Source organism: Cuculus canorus, chromosome 4 (assembly GCF_017976375.1).
Source record: "Cuculus canorus isolate bCucCan1 chromosome 4, bCucCan1.pri, whole genome shotgun sequence".
In the NCBI taxonomy this organism is placed as follows: Eukaryota; Metazoa; Chordata; class Aves; order Cuculiformes; family Cuculidae; genus Cuculus; species Cuculus canorus.
This window is the reverse complement of record NC_071404.1, coordinates 39,763,942-39,778,501: the sequence shown is the minus strand read 5'-3', so window position 1 is coordinate 39,778,501 and position 14,560 is coordinate 39,763,942. Positions and strand designations below refer to the sequence as shown.

Sequence of the window (14,560 nt, the reverse complement as noted above, 5' to 3'; positions counted from 1 at the left end):
TTTAAAATTGCTAGGAAGAAGTCCCTGAGCAATGTTCCCTCTTGATCCCATGCTTTCCTTCAGATCAGCAGGATTTTCACAGGTAAATCATGCTTACCTGTTTCACTTTATCTGTGGTATAGATTCACTGGAATAATGGATGGATATTTTCAGACCAGTAGGTATCTGTGAGAGGGTGATGAATAAAGGCAATGGAAAAGAATCTGTAAGCATTTCAGCTGTATCTTTCAGACTCTTGTGTTAGGAGTAGGTGGGATAAAGAGCAGTGGCTGGCAAAGACAGCAGCATGTTCACATCTGTAAAATCTACGCTACTAGCACTCTTGTGAAATGTAAGTTAGCCCTACAGCCCTTTTTTCCATTTCCTAAATTTGTATTGGGGCTGCATTTAAGCCTAAGAAATACATACGCAAAATTCATTATTTTAGGCATACTGAAAGAAACGTTGAGGCTGTAAATTTGATTATTCTGTCTTTTGGTGTGCACAACCACAAACTCCCTGGCTTCTTCAAAAGTAAAGGTCTTCCTATAGTTCCTCATCTCTAAAGCATTTTGGGGGTTGAGAAGTAAGTTCTGCAGATACACACAAGAACAGGTGGGTAAGCATCATTTTGCTTGCAAAATTACTGCAGAGTTGTAGAAATAATCTATCTCTACATGTGACTTGGAGATTTCCAGTCCTTCAGTCTATTTAAAGGCAGCAGCTTTTAGATCAAGAGAAAGATGCTAATGTATTATGAGTATACCTTTGACCCACTTCAGCCAAATCAATCCCATTTAGTTTCTCTCCTCCAATCAATTTGGAAGTGGGAGATCAGAGACAGATCATAAGCCCTATAACTATTAGCAGGACCATCACAGGAAAGAGATTATGTAAAAATGACTTTACATAATGATTACCGATAACACTACACAGTATACCAGTGAATATAATCATATTTGGCAATAGCAACAGTAATGCAGCTGTTATATCTGACAGGAGTTTCCTAGAATTCTGTGAGAGCCTGTGCCTTAAATTTATTTCAATATTAAAGGATAAGGATGTAAAAACCTACTGAACTTCCAGACGCAGTGATTTCTCCCTAGCAGTCAGCATTGTTTCCGGATTTGTAGTCTCTGATAACAGCTGAGAATAAAGACAAAAACTAGAGAATTTTTGCTGCAATATTTTTTCTTAATTTCATTCCTTCATAAGCAAGGAAGCGGAATGTATTAATTAATCAGTGCACCAGCATTATCTGCCTTTCTATCTAAGTGTTCATCCCACACTGAGCCCTCTGATTCTTTTTTTTTTTTTCTGTGGTATCATCAAGCACTGGTGAAATCTAATTGTTAAAAGCAAAGAACAAGTTCTCCACATAAACCCAACAATGTATTACATTTATTAAAGAATTTAGGCTACCATTCAGAGAAAAAGATTTAGTATGCTTGGAACCTGGAGATTTTGGTTTTTCAAGGGTTCATAGATTTTCTACTGTCCTTTCATTGTAGTGCAGCTACAAGTTTCCCCAGTACTTCCTCATTTCTAATCATTATTCTTTGGCCTAGTTCTTGCAGCTGGAATATCTTCTTTACATTTCTTTCTTTTCTAAGAAGCTCTACGGGATTAAACAATAGGATTCACCAAAGCAGGGTCAGGTGCACCCTGTCCTTATACTAGAGATGGGAGTTTGATTTAGATTCACAGTTCTAATTTTTTTTAAAAAAGCAAAAATAAACTCCTTTCTTTAGAAAACAAATGAGTAAGAATAATACTGTGGGACCTTCTTTATTTCTCAAAGATCAGTACGAAAAACAAAAAGGGACACAAACTCTGTTTTGTTCTTTGTGTTGGAGTTTGCCTTTAATTTTGTAGCATTTGATCTCAAAGCTGATGCACAGTGGAGCCACAGGGGCAGGGACTGAATGGTTGCAAGGGCTGAGATTTGCATTTAGGAACACAAATCTGTCTCACAGGAGCTTGCCATACACGCTCCCCACAGCTGAAGGAGTATTTTTACATTTTGCTTGCTGACTTGTTCCGTAGCTGACAGATTGGGAACAGCTCAGAGCAGGAAAGTGACAGAGACATAGATGACTGGACTCCTGCGAGTCTCACAGGGGTATGCCTCCCTTTAAAGAACTGTAAATCCTTCTAATCATTTCCCAACTGCATTAAGTCCACTTCAGATAAAGGTTTGATACCGATTTGAAAAATGAAATTATTTGGGGGCAATAGGGAACAAAGCAAGCAATCTTCAAACATCAGAAAACCTGTGAGATTCACTTTACAGTAATTTGATAGATGGCTTGACTAGACATGCTGTTTCCTATTTTCTACTTTCATTTTTCAGACCAGATTGCACTAAACCACAAAACCATCGTGTGTCCTATGATCGATGTCATTGACCACAATCACTTTGGCTACGAGGCACAGGCGGGGGATGCCATGCGAGGAGCTTTTGACTGGGAAATGTACTACAAAAGAATACCAATTCCTCCAGAGCTCCAGAGAGATGATCCCAGCGACCCCTTTGAGTAAGTAGCAATAAAGGGAAGAGTGGGAACATGAAACAGAACAAGCAAAGAAGGTAACTTTAGCAGAAGAATTCAAGACCAGAAATTTCCACATAGGCCACTTTGTACTAATGAAAGGTAGTAGAAGCAAACAGCTTCTATACGGGTTTATAAAACCTCAAAACTAGAAAAAGGATCAGGGCAACTTGTTGCAGAATTCACAAGATGTGCCTGGCAATACAAACCTTCCCTATCTTTTCTGGCAGAAGGGTTTTGCATAAAAGAAATGGGTACGTACTTGTGGGCAGGGGAAAGTATTGGCATTGGACAAGGAGTGAATGAAACTAAAGTAATCATGTTTTTTCCACCAGTGCTTCCTGAACAGAGTTTAGTTTAATGGTTTCTTTGCTGGAGATTGACACAATACACACATCAATAGCTGAGCCCACATTTTGCCAGCAGATGCCTTGTTTATGACTTGATATTGCTACTATGTATGTATTGCTGTAACTTAAACATAGGGCTGTGAAACCTGGATGGTGTCAAGCTGATTTGTAAATAACTCACAGGAATTATCTCCCACTCTTCACAAAAGTAGATCTTCTTTTCTATCAATGATCCTTATGTAAGGATCAACTGGGATTAATCCACATCAGCAGTGAGAGGACAGACAGATGTGGCTTGATGTCGCAAAGTTCCAGGTCTCTTGCACAGCATACATCCCAGCAGGGCTAGCAGCAGTACTGGTTCTGATGCTGTCAGTAGCCCTGGCTGAAACTCCACGGTGCAGATTTTGGCAGTTTAAACTCGCGGCATTTTTCCCTCCATGAAAAAAAACCTGTAAACAGTAGCAGCAGAAGAGTTGTCTGGGGTCCAGGCTCTGCACTATTTTGAAGTAATGGATCTAATTTGTGCAGAAATCTGCCCTGACATCCAGGGAATGACCAGCTCTGTATGGGGAGAAGTAGGCAATTGAGGCATTCAGTGGGCTTATTTTCATTACTCTACTTGTTTCTTTTCACTTATCTCCATCTAGGCACATCAGTCTTCATCTTGCATTGGTGTATGTGCTGATGGAGTACTTCCCATCAGCTACTAATGTGACCACTCCACAAGGCAGATGCAGCTAGTGCAATCACATAATACTCCAGGGTTGCTAGAGCCTCCATTGCTCTTCTGCAAGTCTTCCTGGTCCTCTGAGCAGCTGTAATTCTTTACTGAAAGACATCAAGCACTTTGTATAATTTTGTTCAGCATTCAAGGTTTGTCTATAAGTAAAACTTCTGTATTTCCAGTGTAGCTACAGGGGTGTTTACTAGCTGTTTCCCACATTTGCAGTTTGTTTTATGCATGCCTTAAAGACAAGAGGGGCCTGAAGATGAGATACTTGCAGAAAACTTTCTAGAACTGATGAGGCTTTGTGCAGTGCAGAATAGACATGATGTTTTTTCATGAAGTGTTGTTACTATCAGCATGGTTGTAGTTGACACCCAGCTTGCCTTATCACTCATAAGATGCACAGCTAAATGACTTTGCAAGGAACAACATATAGGACAATGCAGCCTATAAATCTCTTGTAATCTAAGTAGTCATCTCCCCAGAAAGGTGAAAGGCTTCCCAGTTCTTACACAAATCGGTGAGAGTCTGCCTCCATTTCCCCCATTACGGGATCCATATTAGTGTTGTAGGTGGAAAAGCAGCATTGCACACGGGGCCTTTGTTTCTATCCCAGCACATGGCAGCAGGATGGAAGGCTGGCTGAGCCGGGACAATATCTTTGCTCAAGAACATGCTCTGCCTAGAATGGAGAGAGTGTAGAAGCAGTTTATATAATCAGTATGAATTTTGCTTAGGTGAGGAATTATTTTCTAATTCAAATTCAGTACTGCTTTTCTCCTATGGCCTTCTCTGTTGACATCTCAAGCTTTTAATACTTTGCTTACAACAAGTAAGGTAAAGGTTACAAACTGTTTTTGTTATCAGTAACTTAGTGGACCAAGACAGCTCCTATAGAATTAAAAAGACAGAACACCTTTCCTTTAGGTGCACATACACTAAAACTAGAACGGTCTTCAGCCAGCATCATAATTATTATGTTATTATTTTGTAAGCAGTAGGGATTTTTTATTTTTAGGTAAATATTTTGCTGTTGGTACCCTAATAGTTTTACTTCTTTCCAACAGCATCAGATCTGAGCTTATCCTTAATGAACTGGAAAATTGTCAGCTTTTTTACTAAAACACCAGTGAATAATGTGTATGTGATACAAAAATTGTGCTGATAAGTTTTCCCCTTCACTTAAAATGCCAGCTCAGTATGCGTGTTAAGCAGAAAAGGTCACATCAGCCTAAGAAATAATGTACGTAAAACCAGATCAGACTAGAGAAAACCTAAGAGCAATCATTGTATTATCTGAATGATACATTTGTTTTCCATCTGCACATGATCAAAACACTGCTGCTGCAGACATCAGCAGTGTTTGCTGTTGACACAACAAACTGAAGTGTTGTCAAGTAGGCTTTTTTTTTTTGACCATAGCACAGAGCTTACTGAACTCCAGTGCCAGCTGAGCTAGTGCTTCTGTGATTAATTCCCCCAGCCTCCTTTTTTTACTAAACCTTATTCTGTGATGGTCAATGCATGTCAGGCACTCTCCTGTTGGACACCATCTATCTGGATGTAGTCTTTTAGTTCAAAATCCCTCTTGTGAAGAATCTGGATATTCTCATCCACTTGCAGTGTGAGCATGGGCATATTTTATTGTTCATAAACCTGCAGCACTTGGGCAGTATCTCCACCGTTTGTTGTGACAACTTGGAGCTTCATTTCAGATCTCAGCTTTTCCAAGTGAACACACACACCTGTTCTCAGGCCCTCCGCAGTTTTTCACAACAAGTAGCATTACACCAAGATTTGACTTGACAGAGCACCTCTGCAAGGAGAACAGGCTGAGAGAATTGGGCTTGTTCAGCCTGAAGAAGAGAAGGCTCCACGGAGACCTTATAGAGGCCTTCTGGTACCTGAAGGGGGCCTACAAGAAAGCTGGGGAGGAATTTTCTGCAAGGGCGTGTAGTGATAGGAGGAGGGGGAATGGCTATAATTTGGAAGGAGGAAGATTTAGATTAGACATTAGGAAGAAATTCTTCACAATGAGGGTGGTGAGGCCCTGGAATAGGTTGCGTAGGGAAGTTGTGGATGCTCCCTCCCTGCAAGTGCTCAAGGTCAGGTTGGATGAGGTCTTGAGCAGCCTGGTCTAGTGGGAGGTGTCCCTGCCCATGGCAAGGGGGTTGGAACTAGATAATCTTTAAGGTCTCTTCCAACCCAAACCATTCTATGATTCTATGTTTATGACTCCAGGGTTGTATAATGCTCTCGGGAACTTCCAGCCTGCCCAGTGTCAAATTTGGGTACAGATGGGTACTAGTACCAACCTGGGAGTCGCATGTAAACTTATAACTGCATTTGGATCATGCTGCATTCATCTACAAAATTTATCATTTTCATTCACGTGTCATTTGTCACTGGCTACACTAAGTTTCCTGTAGGTTTCAGTGAATGAAACTATAGCCTTACAAAACGTATTTTTCAACGAAAGTTCATATGTGAATTATTGGATATTGCTCTATGATCATTATAGGACTTAGGAAAGTTTAACAACTATTCCATAAATGGATCTCATGTTGTCTTTAAGGTTAGCTATTTCTCTGAAAGGTCTGTGTTCTTTATCAAGATACATTGAGTCTTTAGAGGCATGGAAATTGGATTTCACCCCTAATGACATTGCTTTTACATCCAGAGACTAAATCTGTGAACTCCTTGTTGATTTAGGTTTTGATGTGCCACAGAAACAACAGAAGTTTTATATTGCGTTCACCTGATTTGTCACACTTGCAGCTCATCACAGTTGGTTATAGTGATTTTTCTCTTGCAGTTCATGTACGACTACTCCAACATTCTGAAGTGGGCTTCATGCTATTTTCTTCTGATGCATTCTGGGTTGTATAAACAATACAAAGCAAATTGGTGTTCTGATGTATTGTGGGAAGTTGTCAGACAATTGTGAAATCATCCTTACGTTGTGATGATTCTCACTGTCTTGATTCCAGGGTCAATGATCATTCAGCAGAATTCCAGGTTATTTGGGAAATTTTCTTCCGCTCTATAAACAGGGGGCACCAGAGATGATCACCTCCTTTGTGGCAAGGATCGTCTTGGCTTATTATCTGTCACTGGTTTATTTCTCTGTCATGGCAGAGGTTTGGGAGCATGCTCTTTTGGGACATATGAGTTTGGGACGTAGGAGTATACTGTTGTGTGGCTGTTTCTGTGGTGTAAGCACTCTAGTCTCTGGAGGACTTGCCTAACCCAAGTGACTGCCACTTAAACTAATAGGGTAACCTTGTTACTATAATGGACTATGATATACAGCATGTCAGTTTATATGATTTAATAGCCTGTCTGGGCTAAAAGCTCTGTGGAAGTACAAAGCAGAGGTTTGATATGCTCAAGTCTGCTGGGGATGACTGCTCTTTATTTTCTGGCAGCACTTAAATTACATCAATTCATGTTATCACATGCCCACTCTGAAAATAGACATCTGTGTCCATCAATGCCAGCAGGAACACATTTTTAACCAGACAAGAAAACATAAACAATTTAATTCAAAAAACTGTTTGGAAAAAACACAAGCTAATCAGGAGAATTAACATAGCACAGATCTATTATGGCAGGATAGGGCTGAACAGCTCTTTGAAGCAATTTTATGGTGTCTCTTTATGACACAGGACAGAGGGAACAGGGTGAGTGAGACCTAACAGCATTGCTATTGAATTGCAACTCAGGATGGAAAACCTAACCACTGACTTCTCTGCTGCTTACTAGGTGCCAAGACTTCCAGCACCTATTTGGGAAAGTCACTCGTGTTTTATTGTATCCTTGGTCTCTGAGGGTTCCTTTCTGTAACAGACTGTATGGCTTCTGATGTAGAACTGTCATCTCTAGACCTCTCTGAGGACAGGTGAAGCTGGAGAATCATGTAATTCTAGCAAAGGACTAGAATAATAATTTGGCAAATACCAGGCTAGTGGAAGTAGGACCAACTTTGTATATTGTTCTCTTCTCTTGCATCACAGATACTCAACCTTGGATGTAACATATGACCTTAATGTAATCAGTTGTGCATTAGATTGGAAGGTTACTTGGCTTTTTCTGTTGATTTGTGTATGTAATATATTATTATGCAAGCTGTTGTCAACATGCTCTTTTATTTTAATATTGTATACTCTCAGAAATACTCTTTTTCTGTAGCTCCTTACTTTCAGTATTTATATATCCATTTAACAACGTGTTGGTGCAAAGAAAGTCTTCCCTAAGACTACATTTCAAATCTGACAAGTACTTTCACAATTTTATGATCATTTTCTCAAGTTTAAAAAGTGCTCTGAACAATGATTTCTGTTCTATAGCTCCCAGTCCTTTATAGTCTGTCTTTTATGGCTGATTTCTGCCTATAAACATATTCATAAAACCTCTCAGAACCAGAAACAATCATCGTTTTTTCAAAGCCTGAGTATAATCTAATGTTTTGAACCATGCTGCAGGAATGCTTGATGCAAAGGCATTATTCTGCAGAGAAGCAGTCTCCAACCAGTGTGAGTTTCTATAATATAAAGTATTGATTTATTGTTTTGAAAAGCTATGGTCTGTAGAAGACTGTTAGGTGAGACGATAGCTTTTGCAAACTACCATCCACCTGTGGCCCCATGAAAAGCTCAGGATTTTTTCAATGGTAAATGCTGACACTAAGACACCACTTATGAGTCAAGATATGAATATTTGATCATTTTCTCCTGCCTTTGGTGGGATTTCAGTGTAGGCATTCTGTATAACCACTATATATTCTCTGAAGGCCAGGACAGATATCACTGTTGAGAATATAATCTGTTAGAAAAGTGGGGGAGAGGGAGGGAGATCAAACAAAACCCCACCAAAACTATCAAGGACAAAAAGATGCTGCTGGTATAGTTTTTATAACCTTACATATTAGTTGATTAGGTAGATTCAGGTTTGAATCGCAACTTTTCACTTGATGTTGCTAGTGGTCATGCCTCCAAGACAAAACAGAACAAATTTTGTTCACTATACCTTGATACTGCAGTAGGTATGTTTTTTCAACTTCTGTGAAAACTCATATTTCCAATTTTTTATCACATTTGGAGCTTCATGGTAGGCTGTAGACATCTTAAATGTAGTGTTTCTAGAACTGTTGGACTGCGACTTCACACACTTTAGTGCTTGACAGTCTGTATGCCCATTTGTTGGGGCAAATTCATAGAGTGGGTCACCAAAATAACTAGTCATTAGAAAACAAGTTTCTGGACATAAACCTAGTATTTCTTTACATAAAAGAAGACTGAGAGTGTGGCCAAGAAGAAGACAACTGTGTTGTTTGGTGATTTCAGGTGACCTGTTTAACACTATCAACATTCCACTGATGCAGATCACTTGGCTTTCAAAATTATAAAATCGTATTAGAACAATTTTCCATTGAGAAAAAGAAATTATGCTTTTAAAATTATTTCTAGTTTTATTTTTATGTTTTCAAGTCATTTTCTCTAAAACTTTCATGCAGAATTTGGTGATGCCTATTGCTAGTAAAAATAAGTAAACAAAATCAGCACCCTCCTCTTTTGTTTTATTTTCCCAGCATAAAGCTGGGATTGACCTTTGCATCCACTTCCATTTTTGTTTGGTTGCTGTTGTGAGATTTTTGAAGAATGACCTATTGCTTTCTAAAGCCCATATCTGTGCTACAGTTGCTTCCAACAAGATAGGGAACAAAGACTAAAACCACTGACAAATTTTGTCGGACCCTTCAGTGTGCCAAACAGCTTCCAAATCTTTACATTGCTGCAACTTCCATATGTGTTTGTTGGCTCAAGTTTACTAATACCTTTTAGCATCTGTTCACTATGAGCAGTTGGAGTTGGGAGATGTGTGTGTCACTTCCCTCTCACTCTACAGGGTCTGCAAGATACCCCACAGGATCACAATGCTTTTCTTTCTTTCCCCTGCAACACCCGTGGTTCTTTATTTCAGAGGCAATCAAGTAAGCATGACATAGAAGCATCTTCAGCTGCTGATATGTACCTTCTGTTTTTTTGACAACATAGAATAATTCTGAGTGTCCAGCTGTCTTGGTTGTAAGACATCCTTAGCCCTGAGGTGAAGAGGTTTTTCTGGCCTCCATTCTGAAGAAATTAAGCTGCCAATGCAGTGTGTGCTGGAGACATGAAAAACAAGGGGCTGGGAAGAAAATTACATACAGCTAGTGTTTCGGTACTATTTCTATAACTTTTAGTCAGAAACTTTCTTGCCACAGCTTCACAGAATCACTGGTGGGAGCTGGAGGAGACTTCTGTAGATCATCAAGTCCAACTCCTCTGCTAGAGTAGGTTCACCTTCAATAGGCTGCACAAGAGTGCAACCGAGCAGATTTTTAATATTTCCAGAGAAGGGGACTCCACAACTTCTCTGGGCAGCTGTTCACCTCTTTATGTTTTTGTAATATACGCTGCACACTGGGAGAAGACCTTTTAAGTACCCGAGGAGTCACGTTGGATCAATTCATTTGTCATTTTAAAGTAAATTATCTTGTTTTTTTCATTCTGTCTTATTAAGCTATGTTTTCTAGGTCTCTGATTATTATCTTTGCTCTCCTCTAAACGTCTTCCATACTCAGAGCAGATACTGCACCAACCAAGGCCTAGTCATTGCCTGATAGTTGTGTGACTTTGCCTGTCTCAGAGGCTATGTTCCTTCTATATTTCCTTGATGTTGTTTCATGCCAGGCTTGTGCTGTGGTGTAGCCTCCCCATAATTTGCTATAGAGCTGGTATCTAGCCAAGGGTTCATCATCCTCCTCTTGTAATTCAGATTTTATATAGCTGAAGAGAAGGCATTTGTCTTCATATCTGTTTGAAGGGTTATGTCCAAAAAGGTGATCTCTCTTCATTACCCCTAGATTAGCGTGATACTTTGTAGCTGAGTATTTTGAATTTTCTTTTTTTGCCTTTGTTTACTTCACTCCTATTTGCTAGAATTTTTAAATTCTGATTAACTTCCCAGTTTTGCAGCGCATTGCAATGTTGTTTAAGCTCTGTTTGAGGTTCATGCAAAGAGAAAACTCTGTTCTAAATCCTGATTGTAAGAAAATCTGTTTGGTTCGTGCCAGAAGTCAAGATATGCAAAGCTTCTGGCTTTCCAACAATACATCCAGTGGTTCCTACATTTTCTCAGCCAAAAATGCAGCATATACCACTTCTATATTCTTGGAATATTTGTTAGATTTGGGAGCCTTGCTTCCTGTGGAGCAAACCTTTGTAAAATGATATGCAAGGCTTTCTCCACATGCTCTGGATGGCAACAGATTTACAGCAGAATGACAGCTGGCTTTTCAGGTCCCTTTCCATACCTGAGACCAAGATTTAGGACCTCATGGGCACATGTTCCAAACTAATACAGCAATTCACAAAATGCTATTTAAAGCCCCTCAGGGTAAGGGTGCTGAATTGCGCTGTACAGGTATTTAAATGCAACACTGAACTGAATCAGATGCATAACAATGTTTGCAGACACTCTCAGGACAATTTCTGTTTTGATGCTAAGTTATAGGTGATCGCTTCTTAGTAACGAGTGTCAGCAGTTTTTCCATCTTTCTGACAGTCATTATATCTCTCCCATATTTCTGTAGTTGTTAACTCTGACAATTGTCTGTGAATCAGATGTTTTATCTGAGACCTGAGTGAGAAAAAGAGAGTTGACACAAACTTTGTTTAAAATATTAGGAGAATTCAAATAGGTAATGATGTGTTGAAGACCTTAGAAATAAGAAAATCAAGATCACATCCTGGATCATCTTCAGACACGCTAGCATATTTTTTTTTTTCACTTAAGTAACCAAAATATAGTTATCCTAGTAGGAAGATAAGTTTTGTCAAGAGGCAAAGGCAAATGCCTTCAGCAACCTGTGAGGTGGAAATTATGGTAGACACTCCAAATTTTGCTGTATTATTTTCTTTATAAAATGCTATACGTATCTTTTGAGAGTCGCAGTACAAACGAGGCTTAAAACAGCTGACATTTGTTTTATAAACTGCCAAGTCAGTGTCCTTTATTAGGGCACAAGGTCCATGTATCACCTTCACCCATTTCTAAAAATACCCACTTCCTTTGTTGGAAAACAGCACGTAACTGTGTCTTCAAGTGAATTTTTTGGAAAATCAACCCATCTGATTTTTCCTGTTATGTCAGTGTTACTTTCAGTGCCACTGTAGGCATTAAACAAGTCCATTTGCCCCCCACAGAGAATGAGGTGCCTGCAACAAGAGAGGAGACCCTCTCTCTCTGCTCTCCTCTTTCTCCAGCTGAAAGTTTAGCTGATTCTGCACAACTTCTCTGGCTTTTTTGTGTTAGGGCAAATAACCGCTCTGTTTTCCCATGAGTACAAATGACCTGTAGACGTGCAGTGCATTAAGAGTGGGAGAAAGAGATGGTGATAAGCCAGGAACGCAGTGGGAAAACAGTACATTTTCGCTTTTGAGGCGTTGCGAACATGCAGAGGACCTCTCTGAGTATCTGAGGAAAAGGTAAACCGTGGGGAAGAAAGTAGTTTGGAGCAGTTTTCAGATAACTGTCTGGGGACCCCAGGGTAGTGATTTCAAAGAGGCTCCCAGAAGGCACCAAAGGAAAGCAATCTCACCAGGTTCTCAGTCCACAGGAAATGTTTCAGGTCCCTAGCTTGCTGGTTTGCAGTAGGTTTTAATGCCTTGCCCATTTTGTAGCCATCCTTTTTTGACAGAACATCAGTTTAAACAGTAAAACTGTTCCAAACACAGTCTTTCTTTGCTCTGGACTTGTTCAGAGGGCCTTCAAGGAAGAATATCCTTTGTTATAGGTTGCCTGTCTCCACAATTGTAGATAATATATATATGTAATTAGTTGATATAGCTAAATTATATGTACCCTATTATTTCAGGTGTTTTCTCATTTGACCTTAAGCAGCGTAAACAAAACAAAGAAGTTATTATAAATGTCCAACTATATTCCCTTAAGTTTTAGACTTTTTCTCATATTACTGTAATTGTTTGCATTTCCATTTCTGCTAAATAGGCCTATTATTATTATTCTGTAGCAGAAAGATGTTGAGAGATGATTGCATTTTTTGTAAATCACAAGATATTATCACCATTGCAAACAATTTCCAGTATGAATTCCTTTAATGATAATTTAATAGATTCATACATTTTCAATACAAGAAGAGAGTATTGTGACTGTCTTACTGGAAATGATAATACTTTAGGAACATTCATATATCTACTGGAAGGTAATGACATGCCTGTAATTTATGTAGGCATGAAAAGACTCAAAACTTGTCAGAATGTGGGTTTGGGGATGACTTTTTTTATATTGTTGTTTGCTCATTTTAATGTGATATAATAATTATCAAGCACTTTTAAAATATTTGATAACGCATTGTCAGGTATTAGAAAATATTTCTTTTTATTACCTATTTAGCTTGCTGCCTTTTTACTTTCATTAATAGTTCTTTAATATGAAAGTTTCTGAAGCTCCATGGGCACTGCTGACCATAAGCTGTAAGAATGTCTTTTGCAAGGAAGGCTGATAGATTGGCCTTAACTGCAGACAGATTCATCTGTCTCATCTAATCCTTATTAAGAAATCTAACATCGGTTAAATTGTATTAGACAAACCTTCAATTGCATCAAAGACTGCCAAATAGCTGTTTCTGGAGTAATTACTGGACTTACATCTCCACCTGCTGGCTGATGGGGCAAAGTCCCATTGAAATGTTTAAGTGAAATCCAAGCAGTGTTTAGCTGTAAAAGCTTTTCTTATGGTATTAAAATAATTTACGGCCATGATTTTTGAGGGCAGTTTGTTCAAAATTGTTTGACCACACATATAATGAAGTCACTGACTTCAAAATCTTTGGCCTAGGTCTAATAAAGAAAATATGACAAGATTTTCAAATCAGAAAAAAAATACACTTAACCCACCTACGGGTTCTGTCAGTGGGAATGCATGAGTATATCCAAGACCCAAGTACACCACAGAACTGTAGGAATTTATTCCTATGTAACTCAAAAATTTAATAGTGTAACAAGAATTATGTCACTAGAGAAATTATTTATAAAAACAGAAATGGAAAAATCTGTTTTAGCAAAGAACTCAGCTAACCCATAGGGTGATTACCAGCGCTGGCTTCCAGCACAGAAAAAAAAAAAGGGGGAGGGGGGGAATTTCCTCTTAGCAGTTTAGAGGTTTGCAAAGACAAGAGGCTGCAATTCAGTAATAAAAAGTTGAAAGTCAAAATAGACTGATAATTAGATTTTTTTTCAGAGTAGATTTCATCTGTTGGTAACAGCGAAGGAAGAGAAATGCTTTTTGTAAAAGCTGATCCTAGACAACAACTCCTCTGCAGTGTGACAACAGCTGTGAAAAGGGCAAATGCAATCCTAGAACTTATTTTGCTGTAGCCCTTGACCTTTCATGGTTATAGAATATTTCAGAATCTCAGATGCCTGCTATTCCTTTTCTTCATAAGTCAGGGTATCATCTCCTCTCAGCCTCAGATGGAATTTGTCATGCTTCTGTTGTCTCTTGGACTCTACAACCTTTCCCTCATTTCCCCAGGGAGAAGGAGGAATCATAGAATAAATAGACACACAATTATAGTATTACATAATTTTCTCAAGAGATTTTGCTTTCTTATTCTTTATGATGGGGCATTCATCTGTGGGACCTAATGTCATATCCCCTCTACCTTTAAAATCGTTCTGACTGGCATTTTTACTGAATTTACTTAATTTTTGCTTAATTCCCAAGTTTCTGGCTTCAGGAAACGCTTACTCAAGATAGCAGTAGTTAAGATTTTACCAATGTCAAGAATACTAACTACACAATCTCCTTGTATTAAGAATAAATACAGTACAGCACATGACGAAACTAGAAGTGCATGGGTATTTCTAATGATGCTTGGGCTG

At 38.9% G+C, this 14,560-nt stretch overlaps 1 protein-coding gene across 5 annotated transcripts in view; it reads left to right on the top strand.

Annotated features, from left to right (window-relative positions):
* GALNTL6 (polypeptide N-acetylgalactosaminyltransferase like 6) overlaps nt 1-14,560 on the top strand; it is a 472,134-nt gene that overhangs the window by 382,883 nt on the left and 74,691 nt on the right. For all 5 annotated transcript variants that reach the window (XR_008449564.1, XR_008449563.1, XR_008449562.1 and 2 more), the window contains one exon: nt 2,333-2,516. Coding sequence is in view for 2 of the 5 variants with exons in the window: in XM_054064636.1 (XP_053920611.1) it covers nt 2,333-2,516 (184 nt within the window). In the remaining 3 variants the exon portion in view is untranslated. The remainder of the gene's footprint in view (nt 1-2,332; nt 2,517-14,560) is intronic.